Here is a 21,152-nt window from a genome sequence, read left to right as displayed (position 1 = left end):
AATGAGAGCATAGTTGAAAAATATTAATCTCAGAGAAAATGTCACCTTTCAAAATTCAGAGCAAAGATTGCTGTGGCGAGCGGCTCTGCTCCAGCGTCAGTGCCCGGCTGTGGCCTAGCTAACTGGTATAATAACGTTTCCCGGGCCAGCCTAAAACCCTGAGACCATTCTGACATGTTCTGACTCACTGCCCCACTCTCCCTTACAGCCTCTCCCCCTACCCCTCAGAAATCTGCTCCCCTCTGTTCAAGCAGTCTCTCTTTTTTTCCTTGCTCATCCTACTTTGTAACCCAGCATTCCAGGAAGATTGCCTTAGTTTGCTTCCCATTGCTGTGATAAAATATGGCCAAAAATGACTTGGGGAAGAAGGGTTCACTTTATTGGACAACTTTTAGGCTAAGCTCCATTGCTTAGCGAAGTCAAGGCAAGAACCCAAGGCAGGAGCCTGGAGGTGGGAACTGAAGCACAGGCGTACTGTACTTACTGCTTACTGACTTTCTCCTTGTAGCTAGCTTGGCTTGCTTTTCAATACAACTCAGGGCCACCTACCCAGGGTGCCACCACCCACAGTGGGCTAGGCCCTCCCATGTCAATCATTAAAGAAGAAAATACCTGACAGGCCATTTAATGGGGGCATTCTAGCAACTGTGGATACCATGTGTATATTCTCTAATAAAGTCTGTCTTTACTTTTCAGCCCACTTTTAAATTGCATTTCCCCTTATTGTTGCATTTTCAACGTTCTTGGTCCTCCATGGCTCCAAGTTCTGCATCCAGATTCAATCAACTGCACACTAAAGTATTCTGGAAACATCTGTACTGAATATGCAGACTTTGTCATTCCCTAGAAAACAAAGAACACAGAATTTACATTGGATTGGGTATTTTAAGTGTCCTATGCCATTTTTATATAAGGGTCTTGAGCACCATAGATTATGGCATCCTTAGAGAAGGGATCCTGGAATCAATTCCTAACAATACTGAGTAACACCCACTGAGGTATGTATTCTGGATAAGTCCTTACTAGTTAAGTGGGAGCATTCTTTGAAAACTAGTCACCCTTAAGTAGCTAGAAACACTGCCTAGCAAATGGACCAGCAAACTGGGTTGAAACATAACAGAAAAAACCCAAAAACTTCCAAGGCTTTAGGGGAAAGGAGCCATCTGGAAAGCTCCCAGAGTCGTCAGAACTCACTAGGTTCCCGAAGCTTTGGCCGAGGTAGGGTCCCATAGCTGCCTGAAGCACAGTTTGACCCGCAGGCAGCCAGCGGGCAAAGGACACTTCAGCCCAACCCACTTTTGGGGAGAGGGAAGGGTTTCAGGTAAGAGCCGGGCAACAGCTAAAGCAGAGAATTAGACTAGAGGCTGCGGGGAGGAAGTAGAATTGCGGGTCCCGCCCACGAAACCCGCCCCATCAGGCTGACCCGGAAGCGGTTGTGCGTAACACCGTGTGGTACCGCTCCTTTTCCGGTCGGCGTGGTTCTGGAGCGGAGCGTCTTCCGCAGCCAGGCCTTCACCATGAGCGTCCCGGCCTTCATCGATATCAGCGAGGAAGACCAGGTGCACGTTGCGGGACCCGCGGGGCGGTGGGTGCGGGAGATGCCCGGGACCGAGCCCATGAGGTGGGAGCGCGCTCTCCTAACCTGGGTCTCGGCGCGTGCGCGGCCGACGGTCCGGACGCGGGCCCGGTGGGCGTCGGGACTTATCCGGAGTCGCAGATGTCGACCCAGAACTTTCCGCGGACCCGGAACGGTGTCTGCGAAGTTCGCGTGTAGCCGGGAGAAGCAACTTTGAGCGTCTAAATGTGGATGTTAGTGGGCCACAGGCGAGAGTGGCCTGTATTTTACTTGTTGACTCGTGTTTTCTGTTCCCATAATCCCACCTGTCAGTCCCAAACCCGCTGTGAGGCAAAAGCATCTGGCCGGCCATCCTGGACACTTTGAAGTTCACTAATTGGGGTTTACACTAAGGTGTACAAGACAGATGACTTCTTGTTTTTCTTGTTACAGAAGTTTAATTGCTGGGATGACAGTCTTTTAATTTTCTATAACCAAAATTTTTGTCGTTTGCATTCTCACGCTGACAGAAACTTAGGGTTCCATATGTTAAACAAGAAGGAGAGGAAGCTATGCACACATAGGATACAAGAGTATTTGATAGCAATGGTAGCTAGAGTTCCCAGGAATTAACTAGTATTTATCTATCCAGGGTATGAATAGAGACTTTCTTGTCATTTGACCACATTGTCGAGTGTCTTGTGGTCAGCAAGAATGGTATAAAAACATTAAGCGTTTACTAATTCTTAGAAAAAGGTTTGTAAAGCAGGAAGTGAACAAATGCTTCCTTTAAATCTTGGTTAGATTATATATTTGTGTCATAAAGAAAAAAATGATTTCTTGTGTTTTGTTCTTTCTAATATGACACAAGTTTTCAAAATAACCTTTTTTATAATGCCATGCCACCTTCTATATGAAATTACTGTGCTATTGTTTGGAAAAATAATTCCATCAGATCTACGGGTTTGTTTGGTTTCTGAGGTAGCTAAATAAATTTGTGGGATTAAAAATGTTGGTTATTTCCCCCAAGGTTCTTTTGGCTTTATTCAGATAATTTGACATCCGTGCATTTTCTATCCCCTCCTCCTGCTTCCCCTTTTGACTTTTGGGAAATGTTTCACTATGGTTTGTTAAACCTTGGCTGGCCGGGAACCTATAGAGATCTCCCTGCCTCTGCCACAAGGTCTGTGGCCACAGTTGTGCACCACTTCAGCCTGCCTAGCACTTCAGCCTGCCTAGCACCTCACCCTGCCCATCATCTCACTGCCCAGCACCTCACCCTGCCCATCATCTCACTGCCCAACACCTCACTGCCCAGCACCTCGCCCTGCCTAACACCTCACTGTCCAGCACCTCACCCTGCCCAATACCTCACTGCCCAGCCCCTTGCCCTGCCCATCATCTCACTGCCCAGCACCTCACTGTCTAGCACCTCGCCGCCCAGCTCCTCATCGCCCAGCACCTCACCCTGCCACCTGTGCGTTTTCTAAAGGAATACTTTATACTCTACTGTTTTAGGTTTTTATTGTATTAGCTGTAAAAGTCATCTACATTTATGTTTCACTGTATGAATGTCAAACCATCAAAGGAAAAAGTAACTAAAGATCATAATTAGGAAGTAAAGTAGGAAACATCCAAATGATTTAATTTAGTAATTATTTTGATAGTACCAAAAGTGCTTTCCGACTCAGAGAGCCACGTTACATTTTAAGATACTTGTTACACACTGCATCCAATTTGATACACAAACATTTTAATGCAGGCTGCACTGACAGGCATTATCTTTTTATATTGGTATCTCCCAAAATGCTTGTGTCAAATGGCTCTCAAGTTATTAGGAAATGATTAGCCTATTGTCTGGATGATGACTGATTTTTAGTAGTGCTATTTATATATACATTAGACAGCAATAAAAATTTCATTTATTGGGAAAAAAAACCCTTCGACTTTGCCAAGTCAGATTGACTTCTCTTTAGTCCCCATCCTTCCCATTGGAAACTACTTAGGTTAAATAAGGAAGAAGCATTTGCTACAGACTGGAAGTCCAGTGGATACAGGTGACTGGAAACCAAATGTGATCTTTGTGAACTGTGTGCCTGCATGGACTTTGTAGATAGGGGGGAGGAATCAACACAATTTGAGGGCAATTGAGTTAGCAGTTGGATGTTAACTTTGCAAGCAGGGAAGATGGGTTTGACATTATGTTTTGTCATGTCAGTTTTACAAGTGGATTTAGAGATTTAGCAACCCTGTTTGATTCATAGGCCGCTGAACTTCGCGCTTATCTGAAATCAAAAGGAGCTGAGATCTCAGAAGAGAACTCGGAAGGTGGACTTCATGTAGACTTAGCTCAGATTATTGAAGCCTGTGATGTGTGTCTGAAGGAAGATGATAAAGGTTTGTTTTAATTCTTCAAAGTATTTCTTACTAGTTCTCATAAGAGAACTCTACCTTAAAATTTTTCTTGTCAGTTATATACTTTGGTTTGAGACTTTTAAGATTTTTTAAGCAGTGTGGAGGGGAAAGAATACAATAAAAAATGCATTATGAAAATATTTTTTAGTTAAATATTTTCAAGCAGTTTTTAATGTAATCTTTTCATATAATTTCAGGTTTTTTTTTCTGTTAGACCTGTAAAGCAAGCCATTCTGCAGAAACCTTTTGACATACACACACACATGTTTCTACATATACTAGATGCTGATGGTTTTTAAATGAACTGAAGAGGGTGTTATTTCAAGTAATATTTACTTTTTAGAGTGCTCCCCATTTATTGAGATACAGCTAGAGTTTATGTACTCTGAACTCTGAAGTATTTGTTACAGTATGAGGATTAAATTTTGAGCGCAGTTAATATCTGTAATCTTGAAAAGGAGTTAGCCAGCTAGGAATTAAACAGCCCTTCATTTCTAAATAATTCTCTACCTGAGGTACAAAATTTTCTTCAGTTGAGACATCCTGACTCAGCTAGTAATTTCATGATGATTGGATATTATGCCAATAAAAACCGTAAAAGAAAACATGTGGGCATGTAAATCACTCACCTGCTTTCTGAATGTGGCTCTTCAGTAAGTGGTGCTGGTGACATGTTAATTCATGGGTGCTGTATACTAAAGCTCTCCCTGAAATCAAGGTCTTCTCAAACTTTCACAATAGCCAAACTATGTATTTTAAGCATCTTTGTATTGAAACACTAGACGTACATGCCAAATTAGATGTGCTGAACATTGTGTCTGCTGATTGTGCTCTTGATGCCTGTGTAGATGTTGAAAGTGTGATGAACAGTGTGGTGTCCCTCCTGTTGATCCTGGAACCAGACAAGCAAGAAGCATTGATTGAAAGTCTGTGTGAAAAGTTGGTCAAGTTCCGGGAAGGCGAACGCCCATCTCTGAGACTACAATTGTAAGTTTAAGACTGCAAGACTGCAGAGTACCTGAGTTTGGTTCTCAGCACTCATGGCAGATGCTCAGCTCCCCATACCTCCAGCTTTTGGGGATCCAAGACTTCTGGTCTCTGCTGGCACCTGTGCACCTGCACACACACACACACACTCTCTCTCTCTCTCACACACACACACACACACACACACACACACACACACTTTAAAATAATAAAAACTTAATTTTATTTTTTAAAGATTTATTTATTTATTTATTTTATGTATATGAGTACACTCTGGTCTTCAAATACAACAGAAGAGGGCATCAGGTCTCACTACAGATGGTTGTGAGCCACCATGTGGTTGCTGGGAATTGAACTCAGGGCCTCTGGAAGAGCAGTCAGTGCTCTTAACCACTGAGCCATCTCTCCAGACTTTTTTTTTTTTTTTTTTTTTTAAAGAAATGGCATTCAAAGGACTGTTTGTATGGTATAAATTGTGATTGTTAGAAGGAATTCTGGAATTGGACTGTCAGCAGCTTTCTGTCTTGGGCAGTCACTCAACCTTTCTGTGTCCAGGTTCCCTCTTTTGTAAAACTAAGTTATTATTAGTGCTGCCTTGTATTTGTGGTAAGAGCAGATAACCTCAATTAGTTCTTTGGTTGTTTGTCAACCAGGCTCAGCAATCTTTTCCATGGGATGGACAAGAATACTCCTGTAAGGTACACAGTGTACTGCAGCCTCATCAAAGTGGCGGCATCATGTGGGGCCATCCAGTACATCCCAACGGAACTGGACCAAGTGAGTGTTCTAGTTAAGATAGCAGCAGCTGTGTGTCCTGGACTTGACTTTGTTTCTCCTTTGGGGAAGTGTGGGATATAGTTTTTGAGACAGGAGCTTTTATAGCCCAGATAGACTCAGACTTGCTGTGTGGTTGTGGGTGAACTTGAACCGATCCTCCTGCCCCTTCTCCTAGATGCTGAGTGCACTAAACTGAATACATGCTGCTCGGCTCTGTTAATAAATTCTCTCCTTTCATAAATCACGCAGGTGAGAAAGTGGATCTCTGACTGGAAGCTCACCACTGAAAAGAAACACACCCTCTTAAGACTTCTCTATGAGGCGCTCGTGGATTGTAAGAAAAGGTATTCAGAAATGCTGCAGTGACTGAATCCCAGTTGTTTATTAAGTAGATGGGCATGTTTCTTGAAGACAAGTTAAGCTAGTAGTTTTACTTTGTTCTCCATAGCTATCAGAAATCTTTAGCTCCTAAGTTAAAGGCTTAACTAGTAGAGAGCTGGAGAGGTAGTGTAATTGGTAGAGTGCGGGGAAAGGGAAGCCCTGAGTACCATACCTGGAACCACTTAAAACCAGGTGTGGTAGGGTGTGCCTCTGATCCTGGTGCTGGGGAGGTTGCAGGGCTAGGAGTTCAAAGCCATCCTCTGAGGTATATACATTGTGAGTTTAAGACTAGCCTGGGGTACATAAGTCCCTGTCCTTTAAAAAAATTTTTTTAATTTCTTTTTCTCATCTTTAAACTTTTCAGAAAGCAAAACTTGATTTTGTTTTTAAAAAAAAAAACAGTTGTAAACTCCAAAGCTGTATATATGTTAAACAGGTTATTTAATATTTTGATAGTACCAGGATGATGCTGTCATTTTCATTAAGAGGTGGTGTGGGCTCTGAGAAAGAGAAGTTATTCTGAGCTGAGAACCACAGAATTAAATGAGTTCTTTATTCTTGGGTTCTGGCAAGGTCTTGCTGTAAAGGCTTCTCTCTGTTAACTCATCAAACCCACTGGCCAAAATACCTTCTATTCAGTATCCTAGCTTTAGGTGCCTGCAAACAGTGAGCCATGTCGTATGATTGTCTAAATGAAAGCTAACCCTAGCTACTTTATGTTGTGGGAAATATTAAAAAAGGAAGCACTATCCCACACTACGGCCTGCTACCCTGGCCCCATCTGTCTCGCTGCCTCCATGCTTGCCCCAGGATTGCTATGTTCCCATGGCTGGCCGCTGCCACACCAGCCCCATGCAGCCATTCCCCCCTTTTGGTTATGGTCACAATTCCCAGTAACCTGGCAAAATCAAAACTCTAGAGGCTTGTAATTTATCAATCAGATTTATATCAGTAAATTCTCACCCCACAAAACATCCACACAATAAACTCTGAGCCAGTTGATATTGATATAAATTTCCTATCTAGATAAGAGAAAGAGAAATTATCCTAGAACCCTTATAAGGTAGTCATAGCTACCTGTGGCTATTTAAAGCCACACGGTCATCCTTCTCTTCCTCCACCTTCCTTCCTTCTCCCCCCTCTGTCCTCTCTGTCTCCAAAATTCTCAGCCCACCTCTCTTTTTCATTGCCCAGTCACAGGCCTTACCTTATCGTGTACCTGCCCTCACCTGCATATAGACATCAACCCACAGTTTACCTAGCTTTTTCTTACGTGTTTAATGCTTCTAAAAACAAACACTACACTCTTCAGTTAATTTCCTTACACAAATTTCATAATAGCTTTTAGTGCTAGTATTGGCAAGATTAATTCAGTTGTTATGTGGTACATGGTAAATATTTTCATACTGTTTAAGAAAAATTACAAGAAGATATGTGATTTTGGTGTGAAAGGTTTTTGGGGTTTTTTTTTTATGTGTTTTATAATAAGCAAACAGTGCTTACTTTTGTAGTCTGTATTCAAGAGCAGTAGGTAGTTTACTCTGTGCTGGCCTGGTTGTGACAACGTTTTAACCAGTTGGCAGTAAAAGGTTGAGAGGAAGTAGTTTACTTTGAAGACTTCCAGAAGGAGTACATGCTGACAATAAAAGACACATGCATTTTAGTGTACAGGCTGAGGGTTCAGGCTTCTGGGCTTCAGATCTTGAGTTTTTTTGTATGGCCCTGAGCAGAATAGATTGCTTAGTGTAGCTGTAGTAATTCAAAATGGAAACAGTACCCTACTACTCCTTACCTCAGGTTCTTAAGGACATTATATATGGAGATTTAAAGGTCTCATTACTACAAAAAATCTTATTAATGTTGAGGAGGACTATCTTCCCCGTTGCCCTTTCAATTTTAAGCTTGCCTTTAGGAACTGATTTTTTTTTTCCAACGCAGTGGTTTTAGGTGATGGGTGTCGTGATTGCCTGTGAGTGTAAGGTGCTTGCTGGAGTTGATACTTCCTCTCTGGGGGATTTCTTACCATTGCATGATTGGCTCTCAGTGTGGAAAGGAAATGGTGAGCTCTAGAGCTATTCTCAGAGAGACGGAGTGGGTTAGTGCCATCTACCAGGACTACTGGGTATGTCCTGGTGTCTGCATACTACAAAATGCTTAACCACAGCTGAGCGCTTTTTCTCTTTTTAAAAAGTTGTATTATTAGTGTGGGGGCAGGGCGTGTGCAGGAGGGGCATTGGAGTGAGTGAATGACAGAGGACAGCTTGGTGTACTCATTTCTCTCTTCCACCTTTCCCTGGCTTCTGAAGGTCTTCAACAGATGCCACTTTGCAGGGCAAAGTACCTTTGCCTTTTGAGCCATCTCACAGGCCTCAGTTTTACTCTCCTTGAAACAGTTCTACAGTGGGTTTTGAGGCTCCCCCTGGTATCCTTCTCTTGGTCACAGCTCTCTGTCCTACTATTCTCTTGCGTTTGTTCTCTGTGGTTTGCTTGCTTGCTGTATTATGAGGTGCCAGGGACCTAGTATACCTTGGGTGGGCTTGTGCTTTACGTTGGTAGTTTATATTTCCTGCAGCACACTTGGCATTTGGACCTGCACCTGTGCCCTGACCAGCTAACATGACCAGTCCCCAGTCGCAGCAGCTCCATTTGCTCCCTCAAATGTCTCTAAGAGTGCTGCTGCCTAGAGCAGTTTTCTTATTCTTAAATGTTATCTACACATTGATGATTTAACATCTATTTAACATCTCCCATAGAGTGTATCAAAGGCTTCTTAAACTTGATAGTTCTAAGTTAACCATAGATTTTTTAACCCCCTGAACTCAAGAAATTACCATCTCCATTTTTCCAGTTGATTAAGGCCAAAATTTAGAATTCATCTTTGACCTCTCTGTCTAATATCCATCAACAAACCCTCTTGGCTTTGAATAAATCTAAAGTCAGCATGTCACTTCTATTGCTAAGTCTATAGTCTAAGCCACTGTCCTTTCTTTCTTTAAATTGCCTACTAACTAGTCCTTGTTTTGATCTTTGTCAAACTTTTTTCTTAACACAGCTGCCAGAAAGTTATACTTAATATGGATGATCAGACTGTTTCTCCTCTAGAGAGAACACTCCACGGGCTTCATTCAGAGAAACAGGACAAAACCAACTCTAGTCCCATGGCACTGAGTTTCCCCAGAATACTGCCTAGGTATCTACGTGGCTCCCCTTCCTCATGTTACTCAGTGGTCCTAGGTATTGGAAGGTCCTTCTTGGCCTTCTATGTAGCTAGTAGCCCTCCTCCCCATCTCTTGCTAGCAGGAATATAATATATTTAATGTTTAGTTTTATCTGCACTAGAACACATCACGAAGGGAGAGACTTGTTACTATAACAGTTGCCAGTAGGTAATTGTATATATGAACCAGATGAGTGGCTGTTGCCAACTTCATCATGGCCAAGCAGTGGCTACAAGAGGCAGAGATGTGAGCCTCTGTCCAGTACTAGCTTGTACTGGTGAGGATATGCCTGCTAAACGTTTCCGCAGTGTGACACTTTCTGGGTCTCTTTGTAAGCGTGTAAGCGCTCTTTCTTCTAGTGCCCTGCAAGGGTAGTTTATGCTCCTAATTTCTGAGCCATCGCTCCAGGCCCTTTTTCACATCTTTTGAATAAAAATTCATGTCTGTAACCCAAGCTGCTTTACAAGAGTCTTCAGATCTATATGTGTGAATGTTTTCTGTTTGAGCTTACGTGTATAGCCCATGGCACCATAAACTCAGTGTAATAAAAATGAATTGACATTTCTTTTCTTAGTTTCTGTTCCTTATCAGTAAATGTCATGATGATGATTTCATCCTCACTTGCCTCTCTCCATCTTCTGTGATCACCATACCTAGTTATAGCTGCCTTTCCAGTGCTGTGTCTACAAACATCACCATTGTTTGTCTTGTTACAGCACTCTTCAAAGTAGTCTTTTGTGTTCTCTGATGAGCATGATTTTTCTCTGAAATTTCAGCATGTTATATAGTTTTTCATTTGTTTTGCTCTTTTATGAAATCCTTAATGTGGCACATTTCCAGCATAAAGTCTCACCTACTGTGCTTAGTGAATAATGAAAAGCTACCTCATCAGTGTATAGTGACAGACTACAATAACTGCTTATATAGTCTCTCAGTGCGTCTCTTGCACACACATTGCACCTATGTCATATTCTTGTTTTCCACACCATAGACAAGGGGACTTTTATCCGGTCCTGATCACCATGCATTTTCTAGTCAACACAGGAGCTGGTACCTGCTTATATATGACTTATAAGGGGAATGGTGATTGTTTTTTTTTTGGGGGGGGGGGCCTCTATAGATGTGCCTTGGTGCACAGGCAGACGCCACAGGACAACTTAGGAGAGTCAGTTCTTTCCTGCTACCATGTGAACCCCAAGGATCAGACTCGGGTCATCAGGCTTGGCAGCAAGTGCCTTAAACCTGAACCTCCTCACATGCCTATGTTTTAACATTTTTAAGTGGTTGAGTGAGAGAAAGCCATATGAAGAGTAATGTTCCATGACATGAACATTATATAGAATCCACATTTCAGTATATGAAAACTTACTGGTATATATCTATGCCTGTTCATGTGCATATTCTCAAGCTGTCTTTGCCAAGAATTGATAGAATAGAGACCCATTAGCTTGCAAAATATTCAAAAACATTTACTGTCTTACCTAAGAAGTTGCTAAGATTTATTTATTTTATGCATATGAGTACACTGTCGCTATTTTCAGACACACCAGAAGAGGGCATCAGATCTCATTACAAATGGCTGTGAGCCACCATGTGGGTGCTGGAAATTGAACTCAGTTTCTCTGAAGAAACTCTGGAAGAGCAGTTGATGCTCTTAACCACTGAGCCATCTCTCCAGCCCCAGAATGGTCTACTTCTTAGACTTTTTTAAATGTGTGTGGGTATTTTGCCTGCATGTATGTCTGTGTAGCATGTGCATGCCTACATTTTAAAAAATGATGCTAGTTAGCTAAACCCTTATATGTCATATGTCATGCTGTACACTTTAAATGGAGTATTTGATATTTAATAAAAAGACTTGTAGTTGTACTAGATTGAAATACACTGTGGTTGCTAAGACTAGAAGATATAGTGTGCCTGGAATGGCGAATAGATAATTATCTCTGGTAGTACATGAGTTTCTTAATGCTTTCCTTTGGATTTCTGTATTATAGTATAGCACTGTGTATCAAGATGTTAAATGCCACATAACTGCATACGCACGCACGCACACATACATGTACATACGTACGTACATGCTTGCGTCCACGACAACCCAGGTTATCAGGCTTGGCAGCAAATGCCTTAGACCTAAACCACCTCACATGCCTATGTTTAACATTTTCCATCTGTATATAATATACATGCATCATTGAACTAAGGCAAACACAGTTCCCAGCAGTTAGGAAGGGAAACAATTTCTAGAAAAAGTGGGGAAGCCCAATTTTCCTCAGCTTAGCAACAGTTTCTGAACTAGCTGAAAATTCATCAAATTAAAGGAAGTAAGAAAGGGCAACAATATTGCTGGGCTTGGTTGCTTATTTTTTGGAGGTACTGCGAATAGAATCCAGAGCCTTTCACGGACTTCGCAAGCACTTTACCATTGAGCTACATCCCCAGCCAGGATAAGCGTGTATATAAGCCTCCAAATTGAATAAATGTGCTTAGTTATTCTACCCCTTTTATGATAGTAAAGATTGACTGTCCACATAATTTTAAGGATAACTTATATCAGAAAGCTATTCTAAGCAGTGATTTAAATGCTTGATGTTGGCTCAACAGCTCTGCTCTCCTAACAGCCTATCGTGAGCCATTATACCTTTGCCAGGCAAGTCATCTTGCCCTGCCTTCCGCCTTAGCTTGTTTTATAGCAAAGACTAGAGGGCCAAGGGAGATTTTCTATTTTAGGGTCTCATACCTGACATACCTTAGAGACTATAAAGTCACCCCCACTTTTGCCCTTACTTTTTTCCCTTGCCTTTTATTTTCTTCATAGTATTTAATTGTTATTTTTCCTCAGTTATTTGACAGGTTCTGTGAGGTTTTTTTCTTTTTTAAATAAATAGCCATCTTGGTCACTGTTTCATGTATGTATCGGTAAGTATTTTTAGTAGAGAGTGATTACCAAATTCAGACCATTGAAATGATTCTCTTTTAGTGATGCTGCTTCAAAGGTCATGGTGGAATTGCTTGGGAGTTACACAGAAGACAATGCTTCCCAGGCTCGAGTTGATGCCCACAGGTAATACTGAGCATTGCTCCAGTGAGCACTTAACCATCAACCTAGAGATGAGCTAGACTTCAGTGCAGCACCTGACGTAACCTCTGCAACAGCTAGCAGGCCAGAGCTGGTCAGTAGCCTGTTCAGGGTGAATACTGCATGTGAAACAGCACTTGGTGTTTATTGTACAGGCTTGTGTTGTTAGAGGCTAATAAGTATAACCAAAGAATTAGAACTCACTCTCGGGTCAGTTTTTCTTGATAGGGTATATAGAGGGAAGAAAGTTTGTTACTTGGCAAAATTTAGCCATTTGCTAGTGAGAAAAGGACTTTGTGCTGTGTCATTAACATAAAATGAGGCTAAAATTAGGTTTTTATGAAATTTCTGTAAAGGGATGTTATTGAATGTATACTTGGACACGGCAGAGGTTCCTGCTTTGGAGTTAGACTGCCAGTGTTTAAGCTTTTACCACAGAACTTAATTGGCATTTGCTAGTTGAGTTTCTTGTTTTTCTCATATGTCTTTCATGAGCTCTGAGATGGCCATGAGAACAGTGTTAGGTTGCTGTAAGGGTAGGCGGTCATGGGAACAGTGAGCTGTTTGTTGCTGTTGCCTTACAGTTGTCAGAGCACACCCTCAGTAAAATAGTATTGACCTATTTTAACCTGAATTTATATCCTGTTCATCCTATATTGAATTTAGATTACCAAATTAAGTAGATTTTGTGATCTATGAAATAATCAGCAACAAGCTAGGATTTCAGGGCTCGCTTACTTTCTGTTTTCTTACCAAGGTGTATTGTGCGGGCACTGAAGGATCCAAATGCCTTTCTTTTTGACCATCTTCTTACTCTGAAGCCAGTCAAATTTTTGGAAGGCGAGCTTATCCATGATGTAAGTAGTTTCTCTCTTGATGTGAATAGTCTTCTCTCCCGGGTCTTACATACTGAAGTAGCAGTCCTGCCTTGTTTTGTATTCATGCAGGAGGTTACTGGAGAGATCCTACCCTCTCTTTGGGAACAGAGCTTTCTCCATCCACTGAACACTGTTCCTTTATCTTCTGTCTTGGCCTGGCCATTTCAAACTTCGCTAATCACATTTCTTTTTATTACTTAATATCACTACCCCAAATTAAAATAAAAAAACCCAATAGCCAGTATTGGTCATTACCAAGTATTGGTCAAATAGCCCGCATTTGGGAGGCTGGGGCAAGGAGATCACAAGTTCAAGACCAATGTGATATAGCAAGACATTCTCCAGAAACAAACAAACCAACCCCATGTTCATAGCTTTGAAGTACGATTATTTTATATTGTTTTCCATTCGGGCTAAAGTAGCTTGGAGCTCAGTGTACTTCCTGATTGGTTCATTTTTTTAAAATGAACTAGATGGTGTTTGGGCAGTATGCTGATAAAGGCTTCTACATTAAATATAGAGAATTATTGTTAGAAGTTATAAGATATCCCGAGTGTTCATTTAGCTTCTGTCTTGATACTATTTTGTCTCTTATCTCTGTAGTTATTGACCATTTTCGTGAGTGCTAAATTGGCATCATATGTCAAGTTCTATCAGAATAACAAAGACTTCATAGATTCACTTGGTAAGTGTTGGTTATTGATTGGGTTGGTTTTGTATTTGTTTTTCTTTTTTCTTTTTTGAGGGAGAGACAGGAATGAGCATGGAGCCATCACACCTGGCATAGAAGTACTTATTTTAAAAGCTTTAAGATTTGATGATGAAAGGCTAATGGTTTCGAATGAGATACACGCACACACACACACATATTTTTACATTATTGCTTAGATACATGCTAATGTGTATAAACCATAGTTGCAGAATTATATCAGGTTTCACTCCCCTTTAATAAATAATATTCCATATATGGTTGAGTCTACTGCCAAAATGAATGTGTACTGGTATTTACACAGTAAAGAAAGTTCTCTGAACTACATTTTGAAGACAGCATAAGAAGTCTTGATTTTGTCTTTGATGTTCTTTTGGTTTCTTCGGTTTTGTAGTTTTATTAAAATGTTGTTATTGGTGTGGGTGTGTGCGCATCTCCTACTGTGTGGGTTCCAGGTATCGTGCTCAGGTTGTTGGGCTTAGTAGCAAGTGTTGTTGGGCTTAGTAGCAAGTGTCTTTCCAGGCTGAGTCATCTTGCTAGCCTTTGAACAGGTTTTAAATGTTCTTAAACCACTAGTTTTTTTAGTTTTGTTTGAATGCTTAAGTCAGCTGAAATAAAGGGACTTTATTTTTCTGGTAGGTAGCAATTAAAATACAGTAGAGGTTGTTCTGTGTTTCATACTAAAATGGAGTGACTAACCTTATTGGCTGTGTGAGATGTGGATACTAAAGAGGACTATTGGAATTTACTTGACTGAACAAACTTTGTAGTTTGGTCAACTTTATTCCTGTCACCTGTACATTTTGTACAGCCATTGGTTTGGGGGAAGGTTGACTTACTTGAACATACAATGTTTGAAATATACCAAGATTAGATGGATGCATGAAATGTCTGTAGAATACTTTGCCAGGTGCACTAGACCCAGAAAACCACATTCTGTCCCAGTTAATTTGCTTTGTGGCATGAAGCTGTGTGATGGAATGTTAATGTCAGCAACCTCTTTATTTACGCACCAAGGCAAAAGGAGTAGTAATTAACACTTTGACACTCCCCCATCAATGTGTAATTGACTGTTTCAAAGGAGCACTGGTTCATAAGCTATTGCATGCATTAAAACTGCGTTTTCTATATTGCAGCATTTTAAGACAAGGGTCAGTGACAATGCAGAAATTGCTCAATGATGCACATTTTTTTATTACTGCATTAAGGTTTTGACATATTAGTAATGAATAAATGTTTCCATAAAATTAGATTTTTTATAACTTTAAAATTGAAATACGATGGAGAGCCCTGAGCCTTCCTCTGGGAAGGGAGCCCAGTTCATGAACCAAAGCGCTGCTGCCTTCAGATTTGTCACTCAGGCTTCCCTGCATAATAGTTTGCTTTTACAGAGATCCTAAAGACTACATTTCCTTCCTTGTTTAAAAGTAATGGCTATAAATGTGGTTTTTAGGCTGAATAAATGATTTCATGTAGTTTGTTCCAGGAATAATTTTCATTCCTTTGATATATTTTCATTTATAGTAGGGGTTCTGCACAAGAGTATCAGTAAACTATTTTAAGAGTATTTTAGGGACTAGAGTGATGTCTCAGTAAGTAAGGTACTTGTGCAAGTGTGAGAACTAGGGTAGGATCGCAGCACCCATGGAAAAGCTGGGTGAGTCTGTTTCTGTTACCAGTGCTGGTCATGCAGAACAGCAGATCTCACGGTCAGCAGAGTAGGCAGTCTGAGTGGTCAGATCAGGTTCAGTGAGAGCCCTTTCTCAAGAAAGTGGAGAAGGGAGAGTGGAGGCCGCACATAGCTTTACCCACCTATTCCATGAGCAAGTGTACCTTAATCAGACCCTCAGAATTTGAAACCTCCACATTGTGTTTTCATAATCAGAGGACTGTTTATGCACATATAACTGAGAATGCTAAGGGATTATTGAGAATTTTTAAATATTATTTGATAGGAACAAATTCCTAACTGCTAATTTACTATGCCAATTAGAAAAGATATTCCTTAGTTTACCTTTTGTTTTTGAACATCTTCAACTAGAAATCTGCTTTTTTATAGATGCCTTAAAAGAAATGCTATTGAATAAGTATTACATTCCACAGGTGGCATCAGTTTGTCAAAACATTTTTTTTAATTAACACTGACAACTTGGGCCAATTATATCATCATCTGTGTCAACCAAATTGCCCTAACATGTCCTCATGTAATCTGGTGTTACCCAGTTGCTACCTTCTTGCTTCAGAAAGTTAATCACCATCCGATTTGCATTTGTTAATTAGGGTTAATGTGCACTAATTGATTTTTTTTTTGATGCTTGCAGATTAACATTAAACTCAGCAATACTTACTTGTGTACCTCATTCATTTGAGTTATGATGGTCATGTTTTTGTTGAATCTGTGCCAAATCAGAAGTCTGTATCGCAATTACAGCTAATTAACAGATGATCATGTCCTATATTAACAGGCTTCCCTAGTCTTCCACTAATACACGAATGCTATGTCCTTTTATTAATGTGTGCTTAAATAACTTACAATACACTTGAGATAATGTTGCTTTTTAAAACTTGTTTTGTTAATATAGTGCTGTCAAAACGAGTACATAGCATTCAGCTGTGATTCATTGCTTACAGCTGGTTAAAGATCCAAACAGCCAACACCTTTAATCCCAGCACTTGGGAGGCAGAGGCAGGCAGATCTCTGTGAGTTTGAGGCCAGCCTGCTCTGTATGGTACATTCCAGGACAGCCAGAACTCTGTAGCGAGACCCTATCTCCAAAACCCCAAAGACCTTCAGATTATTTAGGTTATTTTGAGTTTTTACGCTGTTGTGTAATGGGCCTAAATTCTCTGGCTGTAATTTCCACTTTGTGACTATAAGTCAATACTTGATCTTTGGGTTTGATTTTTTTTTTTTTTAATTTAAGAAGAAGAAGATAGTTTATTATATTTACTTCCAGGTCTAAAGGTTTTTGTGGTCTTAATAGCTTGTAATAGTGTATATCATTTGAGATTATGATACAAATATTAAATTATTTACATAATTTTATTCTTTGGCCTTATCAAATATATATCTGTTAAAAACATATTTGTAGCCCATGCTTAATGTTAGACCTAAATACCTGTATTCTATTGATCACTATAAAATATGATAGTTTAGAAAAAATTCTAAGTACTATAAGGTCAAATATAATTTGTCAGGTTTGCTGTATGTAAGTGCTCACACATAGTGACAACAACTGCTTAAGTGTGATTGTGGAAGCCTTGCATGGACACTCAACAGAGTTCACTGTTCTGTAATTTAGGCTTGTTACATGAGCAAAATATGGCGAAAATGAGACTCCTCACCTTTATGGGAATGGCAGTGGAAAACAAAGAGATTTCTTTTGATACAATGCAGCAAGAGCTACAGATTGGAGCTGATGATGTTGAAGCATTTGTTATTGATGGTAAGGCAATAGAACATGGCTTTCTAGAATATAATGTGGATCATTTTATCTTGAAGTGAGCCTTATGCTAATAAAACTGGGTTGTTTGGGAGTGGATGTGTATAGCGGATAATCGAATTTATTTGTAGTAGAATGAAATGGCTTTGGTTTTTTTGTCCGATGTTTCCCTAGGTGTGCTAATGCATGCTTGTAATCTGAACATTTTGGAGGCTGAGGTAGAAGAAGTACCACAAGTAAACCAGGGTACATAGCAAAACTGTCTCAAAACAAAAGAGCATAGATTATAACCCACATCTTCCAGTAGGACAGGAATATGCACATTACCTGTGATCATAAGGGTTAAACACTTTACTGCAAGTAGAGTGATATAACTGTTAATGAAGCCTTTTAATTTCGAAAGTTGGAAAGATTGTATAGTTAGTAAAATGTGTAGAACTTGGTTTCTATACTTGGCTTGGTTTCTAATAATCTTAAGTTTCCAGTAGTCATCTAAAAAAGTAATACATTATTTGAAAGTTAATCCTCCCCATAAGTTCCTTTAGGACAGAATAGAATTCTTTGTTTTGACCTGGTCAAAACTGTGCCCAGGCTGGCCTTGAATTCAAAACAACTCCCCTCTTCCTAGCCTCCCAAATGTTGAGATTCTAGGTGTTAGTCACCACACCTGCATATTCAACTAGCATCTCCAGCAAGAACATTATAACACTGAATAGTTTGTTCCAGCAGTCATCAGACACTAAATTACATAACCTCCTTCCTGGTTGCATTTTCTTCATTAGATTCAAAGAGCTGGGCTTTTTGTTTGTTTGTTTGTTTGTTTGTTTTTTAAATAATGTTACCAGCACTGTACGAGTTTTATTTTGGTCAATTTGGTCATACCTCAGCTGGTTTTTCTTAGAAATTATATATATAACTAACACATAAAAACATCTCTTTCAGCTGTAAGAACTAAAATGGTCTACTGCAAAATCGATCAGACACAAAGAAAAGTAGTTGTCAGGTAAGGCCTGCAATATTTTATTTCTGTAGGACAATTTAGTTTGTTCTGATTATTTCACTTGAATGTTTAGAGAACCAAGGTAGTGTTCTAACCAGTTGACTATAGTTAAACCATGGCTGTTTATCATAATTTTATTAAGGCTCAGACTGAATGTGATTAGCTTATTTAATGAAAGAGTCCTATTTTCCAGCACATTTCATTTAATGGCTAAGTACTGGCTAGAATACTAATGACTTCGTGTCTGCTTTATAGACGTTGAGAAGAGATCTATGTGGTAAAAGAGTTCCTAAGAATAAGCAGCTCATGCTTAAATCCTCTTCACCTCTAAATTGTACTTATTTTAATTTGAAGAAGGTTCAACTGTGTAGTATTTTGGAAGAATACTCAGCACTTAGGTTGATTAATACTTTGTTCTTAATTTTTAGTCACAGCACACATCGGACATTTGGAAAACAGCAGTGGCAACAACTGTACGACACTCTTAATGCCTGGAAGCAGAACTTGAACAAAGTGAAAAATAGCCTTTTGAGTCTTTCAGATACCTGAATTTTTATGCAAATAATTTTGTTCTTGGGGGAAAAAGTTCTAAGTCATAGTAAAACATTATCAACTGAAATTTGACTAATCTGGCTATTTATTTTCTCATTTTTAAGGAATATCACCAACTCTGGAAAAAGTTAACATTTCAAAGGGCCACTTAGTCTTAACCATATTTGAAGTCTTTAAAGAAAGGAACTAGTGGGGGGGGGCAGGGGGAATGATACCTTCAGGGGGGGGCTCCACCTCTTAAAAGGAGAAGAGAAAGGTAGAGTAGGAAGGATCTGTGTAAGAGGATACTGGGAGGAGGAGGGCTGATACTGGGATGTAAAGTGAATAAATGAATTTAATAATAATAACAAAAAAGGAACTAACTGCTTTGAAGGGAATAAACAAAGGGAAGACAAGTTGAAGGTGCCTAGGTACTGACAGCAAAGCTCTGCAAATACAAGATGGGGTCTTCCTTATAGTAGAAAAAGTTGAAGTGAAGACAGCTATAAACTTACATGAACAGTCCTTCACCCCACTGCATCAGCCTCACTAATGAGAGCATTTATCAGTACTTAATCAATTACTTTATCCAGCATTTCTTCTACTTTTCTTCTTTTGGGCTGGTTGTCATTTTCTAAGCTTAGTAACTTTCCAATTTCAGTTAGTTGGTTCATCACAAGGCTCTGCCAGTCTTTCCTACCAGGACAGAAGGTGAATGGATCCAGGGTGTCTGTAACCTTGCTCGTCTGGGAATGGCTTTGTTGCACAGTTGAAGTCAAAGGCTCTGCTTTCCCCTAGGAAGATCACGTTTATTTTACCACAAAAATTACCACGTAAAATCCAGAACCCCTGCAGTTAGTGTAGACTAAACTCATGGCTGACTCAGAATCACTGGGGCACTTTGTCAGTAACAGTCCCTAGTGTGAGTCCCAGACTTATGTTGTAGTTCTTGTGTCCCAGGGACTCCACAGATATTTTCTGAAAGGTCTTGCTTGAACTTATGATGAAATAAATTTCAAACTGTACAAATAACTGTCAGTTTGTCTTTCATATCTTGCTTTCCCAAAAATATCTGTTTTCTGTCAAAGTAGAAGATTAGAAATTCAAACATAAAAATTAAAAATGGCCTTTCTATCAGGCTTCCAAACTGTTTTGAAGAGCCAGAGAGAACACTGGAAACAATCTGAAGTGATTTTATGGGGGGAAAAAAAGGCCCTCTGATAAGATTTTCAAGTCTTTTTTTTTTTTCTCAAAGAGAAAATTAGGTAGCTTTAGGATAATGGTTACTGTGTTTTTGGTGTGAGAGGTTTATGAACATTTTATAAATACAAAATTTACATTAAAATCCTAATATTCTAACATAATAGTAAGCATCTTGTTATAAATCTAAAAGTCCTTTTTAAGATTTAGATCATAGCAGTTTATAGTGGAAACATTATTTTTTTCTGGTCTTAAAAATTAGACAGCACCATCATATTCCATGCCCCATGATTTAGACTAGAGTAAGCCACTTAAAAGGAAACAATCACTTATCACAAAAGCAGGGCCTATTTTTTGTTGATTCTTGTGAAAACCTTTGAGGTGCTCGACATTAAGGTGCTTATTACCAAAGGTCTTTTGGTAAGCATGACATGTGTCTAGCATTATCTCATTCTAGTGGAGAGTAATGGAGTTTTAAAATGAGCTTAGGTGTTTTTAAACCAAAGTTCCCCCAAGAATTGCTATGTTTCCTAAAATTCTGTAGTCATTCCCTACCCACCTCTAAATTCAGGAAAGTCCTATTCAGCTGTTCTAGACCTTGGTTTTCCCTTCAGCTTCTTAAGATTTTAGACACTACTACTAATTATAAAATTCAAATGTGGCATAAGTACGTAAGTGTATACATCTGCTAATGTCTGCTGTTGTTCAGCGTAGCTCGACCAATCCCCGAATCCCATACACGGACAACACACATGTGAGGGTGGGGAGTAGACTCTAGCTCTAGCTCTAGCTCAAGTAAATGACTCTGCTGCATGATCACGGTGTCCAGTGCAGCCCTCCCTGGCTGTCCTGGAACTCCACATCTGCCTGCCTCTGCCTCCTGAGTCTGATCCTGGGGATTAAAGGTGTACACCCTGACTGATTTAGTGTTCTTATTTTGCCACCAAAATACTTGCTTCACTGGTATCCAAGCACAAATTAG

The 21,152-nt window shown here is 39.8% G+C and overlaps 2 protein-coding genes and 1 long non-coding RNA gene across 8 annotated transcripts in view; 1 reads left to right on the top strand and 2 right to left on the bottom strand.

Moving 5' to 3' along the window:
• Nucleotides 1–357: 357 nt before the first annotated feature.
• On the bottom strand, nucleotides 358–1,333 carry LOC134486134 (uncharacterized). The gene is made up of 2 exons (XR_010064865.1): nucleotides 1,195–1,333; nucleotides 358–843 (listed from the first exon to the last, which is right to left on the bottom strand). It is a non-coding gene; the product is annotated as an uncharacterized LOC134486134 (long non-coding RNA).
• A 120-nt stretch (nucleotides 1,334–1,453) lies between these two features.
• On the top strand, nucleotides 1,454–19,058 carry Eif3m (eukaryotic translation initiation factor 3, subunit M). Of its 2 annotated transcripts, none has more exons than NM_001168523.1 (11): nucleotides 1,454–1,559; nucleotides 3,820–3,952; nucleotides 4,819–4,957; nucleotides 5,611–5,734; nucleotides 5,984–6,078; nucleotides 12,311–12,394; nucleotides 13,167–13,266; nucleotides 13,891–13,972; nucleotides 17,299–17,442; nucleotides 18,382–18,442; nucleotides 18,868–19,058. In NM_001168523.1, the coding sequence occupies exons 1-11, from the start codon at nucleotides 1,518–1,520 to the stop codon at nucleotides 18,986–18,988; spliced, it is 1,125 nt and encodes a 374-aa protein (NP_001161995.1). In that variant the 5' UTR covers nucleotides 1,454–1,517; the 3' UTR covers nucleotides 18,989–19,058. The 2 variants fall into 2 exon arrangements, with proteins under 2 accessions (NP_001161995.1, XP_038960460.1); XM_039104532.2 differs by lacking the exon at nucleotides 1,454–1,559 and adding an exon at nucleotides 1,657–1,809.
• Ccdc73 (coiled-coil domain containing 73) overlaps nucleotides 19,059–21,152 on the bottom strand; it is a 141,818-nt gene continuing 139,724 nt past the window's right edge. For all 5 annotated transcript variants that reach the window (XM_063284942.1, XM_006234667.5, XM_063284943.1 and 2 more), the window contains one exon: nucleotides 19,059–19,764. In XM_063284942.1, coding sequence (XP_063141012.1) covers nucleotides 19,543–19,764 — 222 coding nt within the window. In that variant the 3' untranslated portion in view covers nucleotides 19,059–19,542. The remainder of the gene's footprint in view (nucleotides 19,765–21,152) is intronic.

This window comes from Rattus norvegicus, chromosome 3 (assembly GCF_036323735.1).
Source record: "Rattus norvegicus strain BN/NHsdMcwi chromosome 3, GRCr8, whole genome shotgun sequence".
Taxonomy (NCBI): domain Eukaryota; kingdom Metazoa; phylum Chordata; class Mammalia; order Rodentia; family Muridae; genus Rattus; species Rattus norvegicus.
Note: the sequence above shows the minus strand (reverse complement) of the source record. Positions and strands in the feature narration are given on the sequence as shown.